Raw genomic sequence first — 23071 nt, forward strand, 5'->3', positions numbered from 1 at the left:
CTACAAAATCTTGTCCAAAAGTTTAGAATAGTACACTATTTTGTAATGTCACCATTATTTTTATGCCAGTATTATGCAAGATTCAGTCATTATAATTTCATTATTATCTAACACTTCACAAAATCACTAGTGTCCCAGTGTCTATTAAAGCCATTTGCAAATATCACAGTGCAATAAGTCAATACTACATTGCATTGGGAACCAGACTTCATTAAATAACTGTTCAATGCCTTCATTATAACCCCAGTAAACCCAGTGCTTTGTGGAAAGTGAGACTGTGAAATGCCATGGGAAAAACTGTAGTCTTTTGCAAAGATTTTCTGTTTACTCCTTTTGTGCATGTTGAGCAGTGATATATTATTCATACAAATGTCTGGCACCATATCATGTGAAAAATGAATTGTCTATGATTAAGCTGGAGAAGATGTCTTTAGCTAGCTGCCATTGTGTGAATAGTAATCATTTAACCTGAACAGTTTAGTGCTATCTCCTTGTGTTTACATCAGCTCCCATACATTGCTAAGGCATTCAAAGGCAATTGATAGCTGTAGTGGTTTGTCTGTTGTATCATAGAATGTCTAACAGGCTGTCCCAGATGAGATGAAATATCTGGCCAACAGATGTCTCAGAAAGTATGAGCCTGGCATTCATATTCATTTTATGTCTTTCATGTGGACTTTGGAGAATTCCAGCCTCTATGCTCCAGAAGGCTGATCTTAAGACACCCTTTTATCAGCAATCCATCCATGTAGCAAATGATCTACAAGGCAGAGCTCACTTTACCTCTGGTGGACAAAAGCTGATAATACATTTGCTTGACACAGCACTTACTTTCTGTGCCATGTAACCATTAGCATTTGCATTTTCTTGATGAGAATAAGACATGCATCAAATGCAAAATGGCTGAACACACCAATGACACTGAGCGGAACCTGCTCAGTAGGATCATTTTTTAAAACTACTCAGAATAAGAGAAATAGAATAAATTATTGCCTTCCAACACTGAGTTGGCATATGGGCATATGTCTTATTCTCCTTGTGATACATACCAATTCTGATGTTTACATGAAAGAGAAAATATGTGCTGTCTTTTTCAAAATCAAACTTTTTGCATTTAGTTTTAATCAATTTAGAAAAGTTTACAATAGTTTGCACAGATACAGCTTTCAAGACTTCTGTGAAGTAGAAGATCACCCATCAGGCCTCCTAACTTTTGGCTTGTCATTTTCTAAAATAAAATTCATAGTGTTTGACGTCTGAGTCTGTGTCTACCAAAAAAAGCAATGATTGTAGAGAAAAAAGAAGATACTCAGGAAAATGGTACCTGGTAAAACCCAAAGTGGGCATTGTGCTTGCTGTCAGCTTTAACAGCTTTTTCCATTGCTTACATGAGGCATCCCCCATTAGTGTACTTGTAATGTCTAACAGGCACTCATCTAGCAGATGTCACTATAGCAACTTTGGGTGTAAATCCATTACAGGGTTTATCAACTCACTCACATCATTAGTGGGTCATATTCTGGGAGTTATTTCCTCATATTTCTTCTTGCCCAGCTCTGATTTGTCCTAGGAGCCTATTCTTGCACTCCCTTTTTTTTTTTTTTTTTTTTTTTTGATAGAAGCTAGCTCAAATTTAGTAACCCTTGAAAATTAAACAGCACATAGAGCAACAGCTTTTTTTTTTTTTGTATCTCTCATCTTTAACATTCTTATCACATGTTCGCATTGGATATGTGCAATGTGTTTTGGTTCTTTTCAGATAATCTTTTCAGATGTAGTTTCTCTCAGCCTGTGAACTTTTGATTGTGGGCTTGTGACAGTGATTGGCGTTTTCTTTCTAACGTCAGGAAAGAAGTGTAGCCTATGGATTACAAGGTCTCCATAACATTTCTTGTATCTTGACACTTTTGGGCATGTCTAACTGTTGTAATTGCTTATAAATGTCAGATTAAGATCAAGCCTCTCTGTGTTTTATGCTGCAAAGAATATGATCTTTTTTTTTTTATTAAACTTGTTTATGAAGTTACAGTGTTATGGCAAAACAAAAAAAGTGTTCTTATCAAGAATTGGTGAGATATGAGATGAATAAGCAGACAATAAGGTGAATGAAAAATTGGCTGGGCTGCCAGGCTCAAGGAGTTATGATCAGTGAAGCAAAATCTAGCCAGTGGATTAATGGGATCCCCCAGGGATCAGTACTAGAACTAAAACAGTTAGTGTTGTTATTAAAAACCTGGATGATGGGACAGAGTGCAGTCTTAGCAAGTTTGCAGATGACACCAAACTGGGGGGAGTAGTCAATATGTCAGTCCTTGGTCAAGGGCAACTTGGACAGGCTGGAGAATGAACCTTATGACATTCAACAAGAGCAAGCGCAAAGTCCAGTCTGGGATGGAGTAACCCTATTCAACACTGCAGGCTAGGGGCTGAGTGTCTAGGAAGCAGCTCCACAGAAAAGGATCTGGGGTCACAGCGGACAACAAGTCGAACATGAGTCAGCAGTGTGCCCTTGCAGCAAAGAAGGCCAACAGCATCCTGGGCTGTATTGACAAGAATATAGCCAGCAGGTTCAGCAAAGTGATCCTTCCTCTTTGTTTGATATTTCTAGTACTGCATTTGGAGTAGTGTGTCCAGATTTTGGCTCCCCAGTGCAAGAACTGGACTGGGCCACTAAGATGGTCAGGGGACTGGAGAACATGTGGTAGGAGAAGAAGGTGAGGAAGGTGGGCCTGTTCAGCTTGGAGAAGAAAAGGCTCTGAGGAGACCTTGTTGCTGTCTACAACTACTTGATAGGACAGATGAGATGAAGGTAGTCTTTTCTCGGAGATGCACGGTCTTAGGACAAGAAGCAATGTGCACAAGTTTGAAAATGGGAAATTCCAACTGGATATTAGGAAAAAAAAATTACCATGAGAGTGGTTAAATACAGGAACAGACTACCCAGAGGGACTGTGGAATCTCTGTCCTTGGAGGTGTTTAAGACTTGACTGGACAAGGCCCTGAGCAACCTGGTCTAAATAGACCTGTTTTGAGCAGGGGATTGCATTAATGACCTCTGGAGGTGCCTCCCAACCTACGTTATGATTCTCAGATTCTAAATGTGAGGAGGAATTGCTTTTACGATTAATTCATTGTTCTAAAAGGACATTAATAATTAGCATAGTCATGATTCAAAGGAGAAATCAGTTCTTTCAAAATAGAATCTAGAAAGAAAAATCTCTTTCCCTGAAGAGGAGAATTAAGCATTCAGAATTAAGCATTTCACATATACCTAATTTTTTTTTAATCTAGTTTGTCAGTGAATAGAGCAGGCTAACGAATCCTAAATGCTACTGTTAAAACCACCTTCTGGTTCTCACCTCATCATTTTGTTTCTATGGAAAATAATTTAAAATTTTATTTTGATGTGCAAATAGCAATAGTTATTGATCATTGCACAAATCTGAGTTTCCAACAGGAAAACACTGGGAAGAACCGGCTACTGAAGCTCTTAAATTTCCCAGAGAGTAGCAAATTGTGCAGTGCAGATCCCAAAAGATTTAAAGAACCAGGACTTCAGATAAGAATCAACAGATTTCAACTTATAGATTCATTTGTGTATTACTTCAAAGAGAAGAGCTATGGCTAGAGAAAGAGAAGGTGGACAGTGTAAATTAAGTTGACAGATAATTAAGACAGTCTTTAGAATTGAGCATTTTTAGCGTAATTAGAGATTTTTATCAGTTTCAAAAATATATGCTTAAAACTTAGTTCTTATCTGCTCTTCAACTTTCAAACACTTTCTCATTTTATCTTCATTTCTGAAATAGGTATTGGTAAACAAAAAGGAAGTCATCTCGAAATTAAATCAAATTTCTCATGTCACATGAAAACGTATTAAAGGTTGGGTGACTGGAAACTTGTGACTAGCCTATGTTTTATTATTGTATTTTTAGTACTCCTTCATAAAACCTGAAGGAATATATTGAGTTATCTTTCTTAGAAAATGCATATTTTTTGAATATACAATATTTAAGGGGTGGGGGTTTGCTTGGTTTAGGGTTTTTTAGTTCATTACCTTTTGTGGGTTTTGGTTATTTATTTGTTTGTTTTCACAAAGTAGAAAGACTTAGGAAAAGGGTTGCAGGGACATAGCAGCTGAAGTCCTTAGGCAAAGCTGAAGTTTGTATAGCGTGGCAGAATCAGAGAGGGGAGGTCCTGAAGATTTTTGGCATTTACATGGGGGAAGACTATGTTTGGGATCTTAGAGCCATCAGCCTACAGGGGTGTCCTGAAGGTGCCAGAAGGTAGCTGAGGTTTGCTGAGGGTGCGTGTGGGTGGAAACATTAAAAGAATTTTGAAGCAGTAAAGTTTTTCTGATGCTTATTTTAACCATGTCTAAACGCTAAAACTGAGGGTAGCCCTTTACTCATCTGTACTTTATATTCCTGTGTCCTAAACAAGATGTAGAAGTTAGCTCCTGACCCTTTGTGCGTCCTTTAAACACTGTCAGGCTTAAGGAAAAAAAACCCATATATTTAGAAAAGCAATATGTAGGTCATGAATGGCTTTGGTAGACTACAGTAAGATTCAGACATGTGGAAAGTTAAGTATGTGAATACACTCAAACTTTTGTGAAAGAAAACCTTTACAATTGATGAGATTTTCTTTATTCTATTCATTTACTTTTGTATATTCCCAAATCCACTATTTTATAGTTTTAGTCATACATATATATTTAGAGAAATCACACATATATGTGTGTACATATATATGCCTTGTGTGTGTATATATATACACATACATATACATATATATTTTTTATATGTGTGCATATACATATGTCTGTATGTATATATATAGATTTGAGTAAAAAGGTAATTGAGCTTATTAAACATTTTGGAAAAATGACATTTGGAGAAGATGTTCCCCAGTAAAATTCTGCTGAATATTTTTCTTAAGAGAATATTGTGATTTTTCAGTAATTGTCCGTTTATAAGAAGGCTACATTGACAACTATGCAAATATGCTTGTCCTCTAGCTTTAACTTTCCTACAAGAATGTACTCAAATAATTAACCAGCTTTCTTATGTCTTTAAAATCTCTTGGGGTCAGTTTATTACTATGATGTTTCTCTGGAATCCAGATGATACTCTCTACTTTTTTTGGCTTGAAACATTGTTTGGTTTTAACAGTCAAAAGAATGCAGCCATGCCCAGCTTTCCTTCCTAATTCTCTGATCCTATATAATGACAGAGTTGAAAAAGAACCACTGCCAAAGGTTAAAATAACCTTTATGAGGATGCTACCCTATTTATTCCCACAACAGAAAATATTCATGAAAGACAAATCCGGGAAAAAATATTTTTCCTAGAGGTTGTTCCATTCTGTATACAATGTGTATCAACTAAACTGCCCATCTAAAACAAGTGTGTATGGTTTTTTGAAAGATCAGTCAGATCAATTCATTTGCACTAGTTTTAAGATGCCAGAACTCTGACTGTAGTTGGGTCATACTGGAAATGGAAAAATAATGTAACAAAGAGATGATTTAGTTAGGGATGTTCATATTTGATACTACCTCAGCTCTGGAATTTTTCTAGAAAGTCTGGCTCTGAATTGATATTCAACTTACGAGTTTTGAACTAACTGTGCACATGAGCTTAAGTTTCTCAAAAAAACCTAGCCCATGGAGTAATATGATTCCTAAAACAACTGGGATAAAAGAAACCATTACATGCGCAAAAATATTCAGATCTCTAATTTCAAAGACAATTTTCAATCACAATCTATCAATAATATATAAATGAACACAGAAAAGTGATTTGGTCTTTCCGTATCAGCTATAAAATCTAAAACTCCATGATTTCCTAACAAGTTTTTCAAATTTTACTTACGCTTCTGGAGAAGAAATTTGTAGTAAAGAATACTGCCTTGGCAGAAAAAAAAGTTTAGTTTAAAAAGTAATGGAATATGTTTTCCTGGAATAGCACGGCATTTGAACGAAATACACCGCAGAATGAAAGATGTTTGCCAGGAATGAAGGGAGAAAGTTAGAGTTTTCTGCTAGACAAAAGAAAATACAGCATGCTTTTCTCTGATATGCCTTTTTCTGCTGTGACTAGCTACAGGGTTCGCATATGATCCCTTCTTCCTGGTCACCCCAACTCTTCCTTGCCCTCCACCCACAAAAAGCAATCACCTTACCTACAGGATGTCTAACACTAGGAAAAGCAGTTCTTCCTCATTGGGCATGTGTTGCAGGAAAAGAAATTGTGCCAGCCTATTGGAAAGAGTGATGCTAAAAATGCTGTTGAGTATTGTACTTTGGATCAAAGTACTGGTTTTAATTTGTTGTTTTGTTTTGATTTTTTTCTTGTTTGTTTTGTTTTCTCGGCGTGGACTAGACTTTTTGAACTGCACTATTCCTATATACATTTCTACAAAGTAGAAAGCAAAGACATCACCACCCTCAAGAATTTTATTTAAACTTGTATTCTATAGCGAAAACTATTGGAGAGATTCATTCTGAGTGTTTTGCTGTATTTATTTGTGTATTTTTATTAAAAACTCATATGAATGTAGAGAGGACAGAAGCTTTGTAAAATCTGGTTGGAAAAGGCCGTTCTGTGGTGATGATGTAAAAGACCGAGAATGGCACGAATGGCCTCATGGAGGGGAACAGAAGTCCAGAGAAACAGGTTAAACAAAACCAGACAAGAGGACTGGAGAGTGAATCTTTTTTAAAAGCAAAGAATTCCACTCATTATTTCTGTGAAACTGTAATGTGGAAATAATTTTAAGAATAAAATATTTTTTTTCCCCTTCCATTCCTCATAGTCTCTTGTCATTCCCAGAAGCCAGCCGTGACTCTGAGTTCAGAAAGAGTTTTGGACATTCATTTTCCTTTACTTGTATATATTCTGTTGAACAGTTTTCCCATTTTATCTTAAAACAACACGTAAATAAAAGTGCCATGTGAATAGCAACAGAACAGATAGTCTGGCTAAATGTTTGCTGTCCTGTAAGCAGCAAATGAGTTAAGGAAGGAATGAAAGAAGAAAAGAAAAAAGTATAAAGAGTTAGTTAGTCCTCCCTAATTTTAAAAATAGAGTTCCACAAATTTATCAACTTTTAAAAATTAATTTTCCCAATATATTAACTCAGTATTTAATTTAAGTATAATAAACGGAATTCTCTCCAGATATTTTCAGTGTCACGTATGTTCTAGTCTTCACAGAAATTTAACTCAGGATTCAGTTGTTATATTTTAAAAACAGGAAGCATTTCAAATGATATGTTTTTAATAACCAGAAAAGAGGCCAATTAGACTGAGAAGCAGAAATACAAGATGGAATTGTGGGGGACACCTTCTAATTTGGCTACTAGAACACAAATGAAGCCAGGAATCGCCAAAACTACACACATTGTTTACAGTTTGAGCTGAAGATGCCAGCTTGTGTAGCTACAGGGTATGGTAACTTAAGTCTTCTGTGTCACAGGGGAGGACTTTTAACATATGTTCATCAGTGGATAGTGACTTTCCTGTCTCAGAATATGTTCATCTGGTGATTCTGGGGTCCACCATGTTTTCAGTGCCGGAGCAGCTCCAGCTCCTGCAACAGCCAACTTTACCGATTATAGTGAGGCCTTTCCAAGCTAAGCTGCGCCGCTTCTGAGGTTACGCACTCTGAGACATGTATGTGATTTGCTTTCTGTCTGGATTGGCGTAGAGGTGATCTTGCAAAATACACTCACTGGATGGTCATATTTCTCATAAGAAGTTAGATTACTATTTTAAGTTGAGGGTTCTTTGCCTAGGTGTTTGTGGAAACTCCTTAAACCACTGATTTGCAGGTCTGAAAGAATATAGCTAGGGAAGGATTGCCCTCTACATGTCCAGCTTCTTTCACTCTTTTCATAAGCTTCTTTCACTCTTTTCATAAGCATCTGCTGCTGAACTCCTTTGGAAACAGGGTAACGATGTAGACAGATGTTTGGTCTGACCCAGTACAGAATTGTCGTTTCAAATGCTGGCCTTTTCAGTAAGCCTGTATTGTTAATGCTGTCTTCTTGCATCACCTACTTTCCTTGTAACCATAGCATAATTTGGGGTGTTATTTTGTTTTTTATTACACTCTTGTAATATTCCTTGTGCGAAGATATGACAAAAGGCCAATATATCATAACATTTTCCGCAGTTCTGAAAGTTACTTGTAGAAATGCTTTAAGCTGAGTGCAGTTTTCACACTGTGTCCTGTTAAGCTATTTTTTGTTCTTAATTTAGACATGACTTGGAGCAGCCCAATTTGCATATATAATCATTATAAAAGGATATATGACTCCAAAGTGTAATCCAGATCATCAAAAAGATGATAGATTAGACTGTATGAATAACTTTTGCACTAAAACTCTGGATTTCAGTAGTGCTTTCAGGCCCCATTAAAGTTAATAGAACTGCTTGACTTTGGTGATGTAGGATTAGATTCTTTTTCCTGGACCTCAGAAGTTTAATGTGTTTTATGTTAAATAATCATTACATTTTGTGAAGGAAGGACTAGAATAAATATCTGAAGTAGGAAGGAGTGGCAAAATGTAAAAGGTTATGTACAGTATGCCATGAAAAAAATTCCCTAATCCTTCGGAGTTCATGCATGAGCTACAAAATCAAACGGGAGAAGAAAAATTGTAGGATAAGACTCACAGAAGGTAAAGGATATATGGTGAATCATGATAAGAAGTTCTTGGTCCTTATGGATAAATATAAATAGCTAAAAAATATTATAAATGTTTTTATTATAAAATTTAGGAAAATATATTCATAGTTTCTTTTTGTTATAAGAATATCGGAGATCATTTTATTGTGTTTAATGGAAAATTTGGTGGTCTGTATCCTTACTAGTCTTGGAAATTGTCTTGTGTGTCCTGAGCAGGAACTAAATAACAATTCACATAACATCCAGAAAAACAAAACAAAACAGAATAAAAATACCCTTGGAAATTGGCCAATTATTAAAAACGTTTTTAAATACTATGTTAAAGTGAATTCATTTCTTTAAAGTTTTAAGAAAAAATTAGTCATGTTTTGTGTGCTTGTAAAAACTGTGGCTTTTTAAAATAATCAGTACAGTTTTTCTTTGTTTTCAGACAAACTGGAGATAAAGTATGAACTATTCAAAAGGGTAAAAGACTTACCTTTGGATGAACTAACATATTAATTCAACTGAATGTGATTTACACATATGTGTAAAGTTATTTTATATACCTCAGTATTTGTGAAATCAATTCCTTAATTTGACTTTAGAAATAAACATATATTCAGTATGCCTGCTTCCTGTTCTGTGGAATAGAAGGAGTCAGTAACTGTTTACATAGACCATACAATCAAGCATTATCATTTTATTTGCTTTGTAATTCATCTCAGATTGTATTTGTTTCTGTTAGTGAATAATCTCAGTAGAAATGGCCCTAATTTTTAGCCTTAGTTATTGGCAAAACCTGTTTCTTTGTAAACTTTGCATTAGTTGTATTTCAGGACTGTGTTTATGGGAAAGATATGGACAAAAGTTTCTTGAACTTAGTACTGTCAAAATCTCTAGGGGTAAACAGTGGAAGAGCATACATTTGGAAATCAATTATGTGTTTATTTTTCTTGGCTAAAGCAAATGACAGTGCGGTATATTTTTATAATATGATATACATTTCTAGGCGTGCCAAATATGCTTTATATCAGCAGATATAATCTTAATGATAAATTGGTCGTGGGTTTTTTTTGTTTTTTGTTGTTGTTGTTTAGGGGGCTTTTAGATCTTGCATGTATATAGCTTTGATTCATCATTTTATATTTTCACTGATTTTTCTTTTCACTACTTAAACCACTGCAAGAGATTTCATAAGCTATGAAAGAGATAAGAACACTGTGGAGATTGTCAAATAAATAAATGGCAAGTACTGGACTAAGAAAATCGTTGTGAGAAAACTTTCGACCAGAGTATTTAAAGCAAAGAACCTTAATTGAGATACAGGTTTCAGCCCGTATAGTACCTCACTGATTCTTGTTCCTCAAAATTGACTACAAATTTGGAATATTAGCTTTCATGTTTCATGATTATACTGATTTCTATAGCAAACTAATTTGTCATAGAGGTAAAAACTCAAACAGCTAGGAAGCAAGCTTGGCCTGAAATCTGACAATCAAGGCTGGATCCTATTCACTATTAATGTAAGACATGTAAATACTCACATAATTCATGGGCACATCATTGCACCACACAAATGAAGTTGCCTGAAATAAAAATTAAATTAAACTGTAAATGAATCAAATGAATTAAATTGTACCTATATAAATGCTCTTACTCAGAAACTAAGTGAAAAAAATCAAAAAAACTGTAAATATGATTTGCCTAGTGAAATTGAAGTGCAAATTCAAGGAGGGTAAGGAGAACTAATGTCTAACTTCACTGATGGTTTTTGCTCAAACTTTCTGCATTTTTTGTAACTGCACTTAGAGCATTCTGCCCATAGAGCCCAGGCATTAATTGATAGCCTTGAGGATTTGAGTTATTGTAATCTACATCTGGAATAGTATTTTGGGGGGGTTTGGTTGGTTGGTTTTTAACTGTGGCAAAACATGTCTATATATTTATAAAAGTTACTTGAATAATTTACTTAATGATTGTTGGTGTGAGAATGAATTATGGCAGAGAGAGAGGCTAGTAGGTGGTAGGCAACTATAACAGTTAAAGAATGTGATACATTTTATTTGTTGCATGCCTTTACAGTTTATTTACATAGATATTTTCTTAACATATGTAACCATCTGAAAGGGGAGAGAAGATAAAAGGATGATTTTGTATATTTTAATCTTGTGTTGAAATAACAAAAGGGGAAAGATCAGTGAAGAGACCTCAGCTATTAATGAGGAGGGCACAGAATTTATCTTGACTAAAATAAAGGAATGAAAACCAAAACATACTGTAAACCGAGAACAAGAGATTTCAGAAACAAGGAATCAAGATGTAAGAATGCATCTTTTTTAAGACTTGGAAATAAACTTAAACTGTATTGAAAAACTATCCGGTAAAGCTAGGTCAGAATGGAAGAAGAAGACTGATTCATACTTATCCTATAAAAAAGAAGAGTGGTTCTAGAGTCACAAAATTATGTGACCAGTACCTGAAGTAACCTTTTCAAAATAACTGAAATACAATGCTTTTGTTTGTCAGAGTTTCGAGGGGCCTGGAAGGCCTTTCTTGTTCATCAGTGTAAGGTTGTGCAAAGTCCTATGTATGCAAGTTAACCAATAAGGGACTACTGTAGTCCTATCTTGTGGTTTCTAAAGCTAGGGTGACTATCTCAAATTCTCCAGGTTAGAAATTAATGCTATCTGAAATATTCTGTGAACGGGGGAAAGGTGGTCTGGTTTTGTACGTTAGTCATTTTCAAAAGAACAAACCGCAGCTCTTTACTGCTGAAGTAAGAACAGCCTGAATGACTGAGGCCTGTGTAAGTGAAGCCAAATTCTTTAGAAGTATTTACTTACTGTGTGGGAGTCATGTATTTCTCTCACTTGTCTGAATATATTGAAAAAACATATGGGGGAAAAGCTCAAGAAAGTATAAGAAAAATAATTTATATACAGGTTGAGTTTGATATATAATATAAATTTTATATTTGGGAAAACCTAATTCTGCCTTAAAGTGCCAGAGACACCATCTAGCACTTAATTCTGCCATCCCTTTTCATCCCAAGTTATCATTTTAGTTTGCAAATAGTTCCATTATGTAAAAACTAAATTTGATTAATTAGAGAAATAAGTGCATTTTGGTTTTTTTAACCTCTGATTTCAGTGAAGACAATTCATCAATGAAGTTCAACTGAACAAAAACAAGTCTGACAGAATCAGGCACCTAAATCTGGATTGAAAATACTAACTTCTCAAAAAACAGCAAACAAAGCCGTTCATGTTCTTGTAGCCTTACAGAACCTTAGAGTATGGTGGTCTTTTTTAATGACTTGGGTTTACTGACAATGTTGGAATAAAAATATAAGAATTTGAGAAATGGGTGATGCATCTCATTTTAAAATGTGTTGATCTGAGTAGTTTTAGATAAAACAGTACAACACAGCATCTCCAAAGGTGTTTTGAATGTGATTGCTCTGCAGGTGGCACTTTTGATATATGACTTGAAAACATTTGATACAGTATGTAAAACAGTTTAAAAGAGACTTTGTAAAAGTTATCAAAACTAAACTGATTTTATCAGTGCACTATTTGACTTTACTCATTCCTACAGGCTGCTTTAGAGAAGGAATGGCTAACTCTAGATACCACCCGTTTCCCTTCAAAAACACTCCTGCTCTCAAACCAACTGCACTGGCCAAAGGTAACATGTTATAGAAACTTCTTACTCTTCAGTCTTTGTTCATGCCTTAAGGATATACTGTTCTAGGGTGATTAATACTACAATCCATTGACTTGAAAAACACAATTACTTTTAGAAGTCTTGGACTTCCTCCTCATCCCCAGATGCAATTTTTCTTTTAGATTTTCTTTCATTTGCTTAAATTTTTCTTTATTTTGGATTTCTTTCAACACTTTACTTCACAGTAGCAAAAAAAAAAAAAAGATGATGTATTTCATCTGTACAGTTGGCAATGGATTAAAAATTGCTAGTTGACACACTGCTTTAAAAATACTATGATCTGCATTGTATGACAACAGCTGAATATTTTCAGAACAACTAAAGGTCATTGAACTGTAATGTCTGCTAGTTATTTGATAAACTTTGAAGCTTTTGCTTCTTGTTTTGGTAGATTTTTGTTACAAGCATACTATTACTAACTTTTTATTTCCTACAGTTAAAAGAAAGAAGACTGGTAAGTATGTAATTCATTGGGACTTCAAAGGTGTAAACAAGGCCACCTTTTTGCCCTGTTTAGTTAAAGATAAGGTCTGTAATGGGCATATCAGTATTAAGAATCCTTTTTGTTATAAGAATAGACTCTGCAAGCCCTCTCAGGTTTACCTGCGCATTTTAAACTCCTGGACATATGTGTAGTCTCAGTGATGCTCAAAGAGCTAATCATGTCCATAATTTCATGGTTTTGAGTAGTTATTTGCAAGGTTTGTGACAAACTTGTAGGAATCATCGATTGTATTTTTTTTCTTTCTCTTATTTAGAAGTATTCTAGGCCTTCAAATTCCAGTGAACATTCAATTAGTTTGCCATTGGCACCATGTGAAGCTTGCCAGTGTGATGACAGACCACAGTCATGCTCACCAGAAAGTATCCACTTTCATAGCAGGTAAGTCTCATATATATATGTATATTTTTTTTCATTGTTTAGTTCATTTGGATATGACAAAAGTCAAAAGGAGGAGGAACTGAGGTGTTTTCTGATGTTTTTGTAACTGTTGGTTGTTATGCTATTACTGGAGTGCAAATGTATTCACTTGTTAAAACTAAATGTACTCAATTCAATGAATTATTTTTCTCAGTAACTACCAGAATTAAGAATAGAAGAAAATATACATATATATTTATGTATGTGTGTATGAATCTATACATCATAAAACTTATATTTTTGCACATATAACATTTAGATGTTGAAATAGACATTTCTAAGACTAGATAAGGATTTAAAGGGATTTCTTATACAGCTGCATTCCTTTCGAGAGAAAGGACTGAAATATGCTTCGAGTAATTGAAATGTAAACATTTCAAATTGATGGCAGACTTTTATTACTCTCCAAGATAAAGCCTTCCTGGCGTATTAAAATAGACTTTTTTTGTATTATTTCCAAGCTTCAAAAGGCACAAACAACTTTCAAAGTAAAAAAGGCTGCAAAGCAGTCACCCCAGGTCCTTCCTTATTTACCTGCCTTTCAGTACCTCTCTTACATACTTTGTTTTAGGTCAGAGAAGGGAACAATGTCACAGCTCTCTGACTTGAAAGAAAGAAAGAAATTTTCATTCAGGTCAGAAAAAGAAGAGAAAATTTCAGAAGAATGGTATGTTAAGCTTATCTATTTTTCTTGTATAGTGACTTCCAGGAATAGATACAATATCATTGTCTGCTTTAGCTTGCTTTATTAAAATTCCACTTTACTTAAAAAACCTTTGAAGTATCTTTGTTTTCTACCAAAGTAAAAATTATTGTAATTGCTTTTACAAGTGTCTGAGACACCAGCTCAATAAGTTGCAATATTGTAACTTTAAGATACACGTTGCAGGTATTGGTGTAATTCAGAATGTTTAATAACTTACATAAGAAATTCTATACATTTGTTTTCTTTTTGAAAACTACATAAATACAGGAATATGCAGTTGATGTAACATAATATAGGTCAAATGTATAGTAAATTATTCTCTTTTCCTAGGGGTTTTAAAGATATTTCTACTGCACAGCTAATGCTGAAGAGGGCCCATAAAATGAAACCCAAAAAATTTAGTAATAAAAATTTAGGTAAGTCAACAGATAAAAATTATTGTATCACGTGTAATAGTTCTATTCCTACATCTCAAAATAGAGTGTCTCCTTTTATGAAGTTTGCTTGTATAACATTAAACATTAATATGAATAAAGGAGGAATGGGATTCAGTAAAACAACTCACAGGTTAAATCTCCATAAGAAGATGGATTTGTTTCAGTGATAATATATTCAGATTTTAAAAAACATTCTGGTGGATATTAAAAGGAATATTTGACAGATATAGTAAAGAGGAATGTTGTTTCTTTTTGTTCATGTATCTCTTCTGGTAGATGTGTAATTTATATTTCTGCATTTTGTGCTTCTTCTATTTTTTTGCTGGGGGAATCTCAGGTTAAAATGACTGACTTACTCAGGTTGTTTCTGTTTCCATTTCCTATGATTAAGTTTGCCCTTAAAAAGAATTGCATTGTGTAACTCCTGTCTCCACATCAAACTTGATTAATTGTGCAAGAACTCTTTCTGAAAATATCATGTGATACATATGTGAAATGAATCATACTTTTTGTATGTAATATTCATTGAGAAAATAATTATGCTTAGGTAGCTTCTCTGTCTTCTGGTTCTTCTCAGATGCTGCTTATGTCAATGAACCTTTCCCAGAATCCTTAGCTGTCAATACAATATGCTGATGCAAATGTCAATGTAATATGTTAATAAACACATTAGTAAAGTCATGTTCATATAAGAAATGTATGTTAGATCCTGGTTGAATTTGATCGGAATGTAAATTAATAATCATGATACGTGGTCTCTGGAAAATGTACCTGTATTTATGTTTAATTTTTTAAGTGTTGATTTATTTGTTATGATTTTGTCACAAGCCACAGTTTATTTTCCTCTTCTATATAACTTTGTAAACCTCTCCTGTATTAAGAAGCACTGAAAATATTCAAAGATATTTTGGTCTTGGAAAGGGAAAAGGATTCAGTCTACAGAGAAGGTTAAGTGGGGTTTTGATATATTTTTTCCACTTAAATATTGTGCCTAAGACTGATTATGACAAAAAAGATCTCTAGTTTAAAAAAGAAAATGACATGCAATTAACAAGCCATGCTTTCTTTTTACAAAAAAAGGGAGGAAGAATGGACAGAAGGTTAAAGTGATTGTATTTAAACCTTGATAGCTTCCCAGCATCCATGCTGTACCACACTGTCTAGAAATTAACTGTAAATATCTGGTGTGCAGCTGGATTTTTGCCTTGTGTTCCACTTGGTGGCCTATGTATCATTTTTAATGAATAGAGCTTATTAGTTTATATCATCTTTTCACCATATGCTGTCTGGTCTATGTTAGTTGTAATTAATCCAGTCATAAATGTTTGATTGTTTGCGCATATCGGATTTGCTATCCTATTTCTGTTCTAGTTCTAATGGATTTTTGGATGTATTTACATTCATTTCATTCAGATTATTTGATAGGGTATGTGTGTGTTGGGCTTTTTTAATGTATCATTTGGAAAATTCTCAAAGTATCTTACTGGTGTAGAAAAAATTAACAAAACTTTTGCACAATGTTTTTATAGTTTCAAATTTTCTCTTTCTGACACTACCCAGTAAGGGAATTTTTTGTCTTTCTAAAGAAAAAAAACCCTGTATGTATAATTTTCTTGTACAGAGTTCTCTGACAGTCATTAAAATCACTTTCTGCTTTTTCCAGAACCAAGAAATATGACTGAAAATGTTGCACACTCAAGCCATTTTCCATACAAAAATTATCAAGGCAACTATTCTTTCTTATACAGCACATTGGCAAAGCCAGTCCTTGGTCAGTAAGGACCAAATAGAACATTATCAATTAAAATAAGTATTTTTATGTGAACTGATGCTAAAGCTCAGCTGTTATATGGTACACTAAAAATGATCCTGTTAGAATATTCCACGTAGGAGAAGAACCTCCACATAGTTATAATTGTGTTTTACATAAACTGCCTCCTCTCAAGTGGTGAGAGCAAGTCAGGGTCTTGCTGAGGGTCTGGTGAACAGAGGGACTTTACAGTGCTTAAATTAGAGTAGATATGCCATATCCTGGGGCTAGCCAGCCCCAGATCAGGAAACTGTAACAAGATCCACGAGGCCTTGGATCTCTGTGTGGTACAGCTCGTGTTAGAATACTTTCAGCAATTCCGCTCTTATGGGAGAGACAGAGACAGATTTGGTTCCCAATCTTAGGCCGTAGTTATGAGTTTAACCTCCTACTGAAGCAGGAATTCAGTAAAAGAGTCATTTTTTTTAATATTGTGAGGCAGAGTAAAAATCATCTGAATAAATAGATATCAACAGCATCCTTTTCTCTTATCTCTTAATGTTTCCCTAGCAATTAGCATTATACCAACTTCATCTCCTCTGGGATGAGCTTTGTCCATCCGTTACTTATTGAAACTTCATTTTAAATCTCCTAGGTTTTCTTTTTCTTGCTATTATTTGTGTTTTCTCTCTTTAATTTCCAGTTCTTCAGTGTTATAATTACAGGTGTTTCCTACTTAGCTCTCCGATTGAAAATTGTTGAAGGTATGCTAACTACACTAAAATAATTCTAAGTTAGTATAGAATGTGCTGTCTGCTTCGAAATGTCAACAAATTCCTTTGCCCAGGCCCTGAAATTCACAAACAAAGTGTAAAATCGGCCTCCACTCAGAGAGTTTTACAGTTCCTTGGAACTTGGATTGGACAGTCATGAAAAACCTGGATTCCTAACATCATCAGGTGTGGGAATTTATTCATTTCCCATCTGAATCATTCATCTTTCCGTAGTGCAACAGTGATGGATACAATGGGTTAACTACAAAAGTCTACATCTGAGCTTAGTCATCTGCTTTCCTTTATGGAAAGAAATATGCATCTTAAATGCTATTAATTTTCTCCTAAAATAGAATTCAAAAACAGGCTACTTGAATCTCACTGTAAAAGCATTTATAGTTCTCCATCGCCTATACACAGAACCTAGAGTGACTGGCTGAAGTACAGTCTAAACTGTAGAAATGTAAAAGTAACTGAGAAGTATCTTACCTCATATGTCTGGGCAAGTACCTTTTGAATAGTGAAAAAAATGTGGAAAATACTAGCAAGTGCACCGAATCCTGTGGTTTCTGTTACAAGGAAGAGCTTAAAGTAGCCTAATCTTAAAATGGAGAGTGATTCAGGCAAGGCTTTTATTGCAGTAAGCCAGTCCCACCACCTAATAGCCTTAAGGCCTGTTATGCACTAATCCATTATGGTTATGTATGATTGTTTATGTAGTTAAATAAAGTTGTGGCCTGTGTTTTAACCATACCAAATGTATGCTGTGTCTACTTCAACTATTTTTACTCTACAGTAAGATAATACGAAAAGTGTGGGCAAGAGACCAGAAATTTTGCAGCCAAATAAAACTGGCATAATGTCAAAAATACTCCTGTTTATTATGGATGCATAAAATTCTATATGAATTCTAATTAAAAATCTAAACACAGCATATATTAATGCACCTCACTGTGCTTAAAACTTAAGGGTCTGTGACTCATAACATTGCTAACTTCCTAAATATGTGACAAGAGTACAGAATTTCTTGTTTAACTTTGAATTTCATTGGTTCTTTGGATTTGATATTAACCTCTGAAAGTTAATTTCTTTTACTTTTAAGACAGCTGGAGGGCCTTGTCTTGTTTTCAACTTGCCTCTCCTACCCTGTTCTATTACTTCTGGCTTAACTCTTTCCTCTCCAAAGGAAAAGATTTTTGTCAGTGACTGACAACATGAGATGATAATTCTTGCTGCCACACAGCTAAAAAAAACAAAAACAAAAACACACGAAGCGACTGGAGTGAGACTTGACTCCTAGAATCAGAGCACAATGATGAAAATATTTCATAGAGGTCAGCAAAAATTTTTGTTTCTGGTTTAGAATTTAAGACGGCAATGCAATACTAGTACAAAAAAACCCCCAACCACTCCAAAACAGATGATCTGATTGTACAGCCTAAATTTGTTGAATCAACAACAGTCAAAATGAAAATCTGGAGGACATTATTACTCATTATTACTTATTAATTAAATGACAATCGATCTAAATTTTCATAGCAGTGGAGAGAACGATGCTTTTGTAGATACTGTGTTTTTCAATATCATCTAGGAGCTCCAACCATGGATGAGAACCCCATTGTGCTAATTGCTGTCTGATTTGGAACGAAGTGTGGTCTTTCTTCCCGATTAATTTGCAAACTGAATAATCTTATACATATTTATCTGTCACTGTGCTGCTTTGATTTATCAACTCTTCAAAGTTGGCACAGATGCATCTTTTTCCAATTACACTTATTGCACAACAATGAATGACAAACTTCTAATTTTTTCAGTTTCACAAATTATCAAGAAGTTGTTTAACAAATGTGGTGCCAGATCAGGTGGTAACTACTCCTTCCATATTGTTTCTATAACATTTGGACAATGTTTGTCCAACTTATCTTCTATATTTGGAATCTGCCAAGCAATGTGCATTAAATTACCTCCCTGGCTTCTAGATTGCCAGCACAGATCATCATCTAATAAACCACATTTAAATGAGTGTGCCAGAATCCAGGAAGATATTTGTATGATTTTGAACTATTGGACTCTTTCACAGTTCTCTGTGTGAAATTTAAAACATTTGATTGCTTGTCATCAAAGCATACATGTGGTTCATTTCCCCATCTCTGTCAGAGACTAAAAGCACTAGTATTATAAAGTAATCTGTGTAATATTGCCTACATTTGGGACTAGATAAAGACTCATTTTTAATAACAAAAGAGCTGTAGGCAATGGTTGAGGTGATCCAGGTAGGTACAAATTCAAGTAGTCTGGCACTGTGTTAAATCCCTGTAGATTATTTAAGTTATTTTGCAAAGACTCAAAAGTAAATCTTCTGATAGAAATCTCTTAGAACAATTTCCATCATTTCCCTCTCTTCCCAGTTCATGGACCTTCTTTAATACTGATATCCTTGTGCATAAATAAATGTTTGAAAAGCATTTTGGAACAATTTTTGTAGACCACCTTAGGAAAACAATATGCTATTGCAGAAATTGTTTTAAGAAAATCAAAAATACAACCTGGAATAGTTAGTTTCCAACACTAGTTAGTGCTGGAAAAATTGTAACTACAGAAAATTTTATTTTCTGTATTTCTATCTGTGTATGTTGCTCATATGGCCATGTATTTAATCTTACCAGTATAGAAAATATAATTAAAAGTTATACTTCAGTTAAAATATTTGTAATAACTTCTGTCATTTAAAATTGCAGAGAAAAGAATTTTTGATATAAAAGTATTTTTATTTCAAGATATTTTATCACAACTCATCAGGTTACTGCCCAAAACATTTACTACCCAGACAAACACTAGGTTACTAAAAATATATTTTGAGTAGGAAGGCATGCCAAAATAGATTTACTTTCTCCATGTACCCAAAGTGAATGCTAAAACATCTACGAGACCAGTAACCTGATTCATGAAAAAGGTAATTCAGTTATCTGAATCATTCTAATAATCTGCCTTAAAACTAATGCGTTTAATCAATCTTTACTGTGCTTCTTGAGTCATTCCACTGAACTTATGCCTGAGATAGTTTGTAAAAGTGAAGTGAAATGACTTTGCATCTCTTATAACCTCTGGGTGAATCTGGAAGCTGTTATCATCATACAAGATGAGGAAGGGTCTCTTAGACAACTGGAGATGATAACAGAAAGTGTAAGGTATTGATGAATGTGCCTTGGGAAGAAGGAATGGACTAACTGACTTCCATCTGTATTTTCCACGATTCTTTGATTAATCATGTTTGCTGCTTTCTGAGAGGTTACCACCATCAAGAGCATCCTGTCAACCAAAAGTTACTGCAGTGTGGACTGACCAAGAATACTGTCAACTTTTTGGAGTGCTTTGCCAGTGTGTATCTCCATACACCATTAGAGATCTTACCTGGGCTTATAAATCAAAGATACATTTTGGCTGCGTCTTCATTTATTTGTGTCAGAAGAGCATTCTCTGAGAAAAGTTGGAACTTATAGGATCCCTTCATCTTATACTGCTTTTTAACGGAAGTGTCTAGAGCAAAAATATGGGTCTGTTCAAAACTAACTTTCTAAGTTACTGTTAAACTTGATAAGAAACTGCCCGCTGACTTCGTAGAGCATTCTGATCCTTTATTTCAATAGATAAGGTAACAAACAAACAAAAGAAGCTATTTATTTTGCTGCAGGATTATAGATGCTCTTACAACCTCCCTCAGTAAGCACCAGTGATCTGCTACAAGGTCATCCAATTAACAGGCTCAGAATGAAGAACCAGACTTACTCAGTCTGAACACTCTTTCAGTCTTCCCATCTCCTTTATTTTCCTGCTCTATCTGTTCTGGCAGTGTCTGACATACTCATTTTTGCTACACTTGCACTCTGTAAAAATTTAGATCTTTTCTTTGCCATGTTTACTTTTTTGCTAAGTTCTGTTGCTGAGTTTTCCCTCTTTATTAGTAATAATTTCTGCTTTTTTGACAGTTTGTAATCACCTTTGTAGACAACGCTTTTCTGCTTCATTCACTCTCAGATTTTCCTGATTCTGTATTTGTCTGCTTGTGCATATGTCTTCATCTTTTAACCATATGAATCCTATTTGTTTTTTTCCTTTGGTTTTCTGTCACTTGTGTCATCATGTTTAGTGTCAAACACAAAAACCTATATATTTTTGCTTCCCATTGTAGGTCTGCTTTTGTGTCTACATTCTTCCAAATCCTCCTTTTATTTTCTTTTTTTCATAACTGACTGATTTATTCTGCACGATGCATAAAATTTTTGCCTTCTTTCTAACAGTGCTTCCTTTAAATTCATACTTTTCTCTGACTTCAAGCAAACATTTCTTCCTTCCCATAATAAATAATCTGCATGACTCTCTTCTCCTGCCTTTTCTGAAGTTTAGCTTTTGTTAATTTCTTTTCTTTTTTTTTTTTTTGTCTTTGCCAGTCTGGGAAAACATATTATCTAGATTTATATACAGTTGTGTGTTCATCTTTGATTCTTTACAAAGTTTTCAAAACAACAGCTATGAAACTAATTAAGATTTTGTACTTTGGCATGCAAATAACTCTGTAGATTTAAAGATTTTTCATTTATTAAATGGCTAAAAGGTGAAAAACTGCTTGAAGGAATGAATGAGACAGGTCTGACCTTTGATTTTAACTTGTTCTTGTCATCTAGACCCAGCTGTGCGCCTGGCGTTGTTCAAAAACAATGAAAATAAACATCTCCCTGTGAAACCACCAAGGAAGGCACAGCCTGTACATATTGGTTACTTTGAAGGTATGAACATGAATTTCACTATATCTTCATGCATGTATACATATATATCATAATATCTTTTCAGAAGCAAAATGCAGAAATAAAAGAAGGCAGGAGTTTAAGGTTCTTAGCTGTTGCAGCGTATCTCAAATTTCAGCATGGAAGCATTTCAATTTCATTTCATTCGAGGGGGAGGGGAATGCTTTTACAGATTAATTCATAATGAACTGGTACCTATTTAATTAACATACTTTTAAGAACACCTGAGCACATCACAGAGAAACAGAAAGCACTAGAAATAATTTTTATAGATGCAATGCGATTTCACATTTTCCATCTCATGGTCATCTTTTCTCAAGCTAGCTGTTGATTCCTGAAGATCATTAACCTTTTTTAAAGAAGAAGCCACTTTCTTAAGCATTCCCTAAAAATTTACCTTTTGACGGAAGACAGGAAATTTCACCATGTAAATATAAAATAGACTTTCCAAAGGCCTTTAAATATTGGTCTATTTCTTTTACTGATGGAATTAATGGTAAAACTCTCCTTGACTTTAGTAAAATTAGAATAAGGCCAAGTCTGATTAAAAAAAAAAACCCTTCCTTTTAAGAAGCTGAGCATCTGCAAAGACATTATTTTTAGAATATTCTGGTTCCTTTTGCAGTTCTAAACTGTGATCAGATAATTGTCACCTTTGTCATTTTACCTTTATCAAGAAGTCAAAAGCTATATGATATCTCATTTAGTCCCAATCTCATTTAGTAAAAAAAAAAAATAATAATAATACTATATATATAATAAAATATATATATAATATATATGTTGGGAGCAGCCATCGCTGCAGTGACCATGAGATGGTGGAGTTCAGGTTCCTGCAAGGAGGAAGCAGGGCAATAAGTAAGATCATAACCCTGGACTTCAGGAGAGCAAACTTTCGCCTCTACAGGGACCTACCTGGAGGAATCCCTTGGGTTAGGGCCCTAGAAGGAAGGGGGGTCCAAGAGAACTGGCTAATATTGAAGCATCACTTCCTCCAAGCTCAAGACCGGTGCATCCCTATGAGTAAGAAGTCAAGCAAAGGGGGCAGGAGACCTACATGGATGAGCAAGGAGCTCCTGGCAAAACTGAAACAGAAGAAGAAAGTATGCAGAATGTGGAAAAAGGGGCTGGCCACTTGGGAGGAATATAGGAGCGTTATCAGAGTATACAGGGATGTGACGAGGAAGGCTAAGGCCCATTTGGAATTAAATCTGGCAAGGGAGTCAAGGACAACAAGAAGGGCTTCTTCAAATACATCAGTAGCAAAAGGAAGACTA

General features: G+C 34.7%; 1 protein-coding gene across 3 annotated transcripts in view; it reads left to right on the forward strand.

The window, feature by feature from the left end:
• LRRIQ1 (leucine rich repeats and IQ motif containing 1) overlaps window positions 1-23071 on the forward strand; it is a 117327-nt gene that overhangs the window by 47365 nt on the left and 46891 nt on the right. For all 3 annotated transcript variants that reach the window (XM_064509843.1, XM_064509837.1, XM_064509840.1), the window contains exons 19-23: window positions 12276-12365; window positions 13163-13287; window positions 13898-13993; window positions 14363-14448; window positions 21675-21776. In XM_064509843.1, the coding sequence (XP_064365913.1) occupies window positions 12276-12365; window positions 13163-13287; window positions 13898-13993; window positions 14363-14448; window positions 21675-21776 (499 nt within the window). The remainder of the gene's footprint in view (window positions 1-12275; window positions 12366-13162; window positions 13288-13897; window positions 13994-14362; window positions 14449-21674; window positions 21777-23071) is intronic.

Source organism: Dromaius novaehollandiae, chromosome 1, assembly GCF_036370855.1.
Source record: "Dromaius novaehollandiae isolate bDroNov1 chromosome 1, bDroNov1.hap1, whole genome shotgun sequence".
NCBI lineage: Eukaryota > Metazoa > Chordata > Aves > Casuariiformes > Dromaiidae > Dromaius > Dromaius novaehollandiae.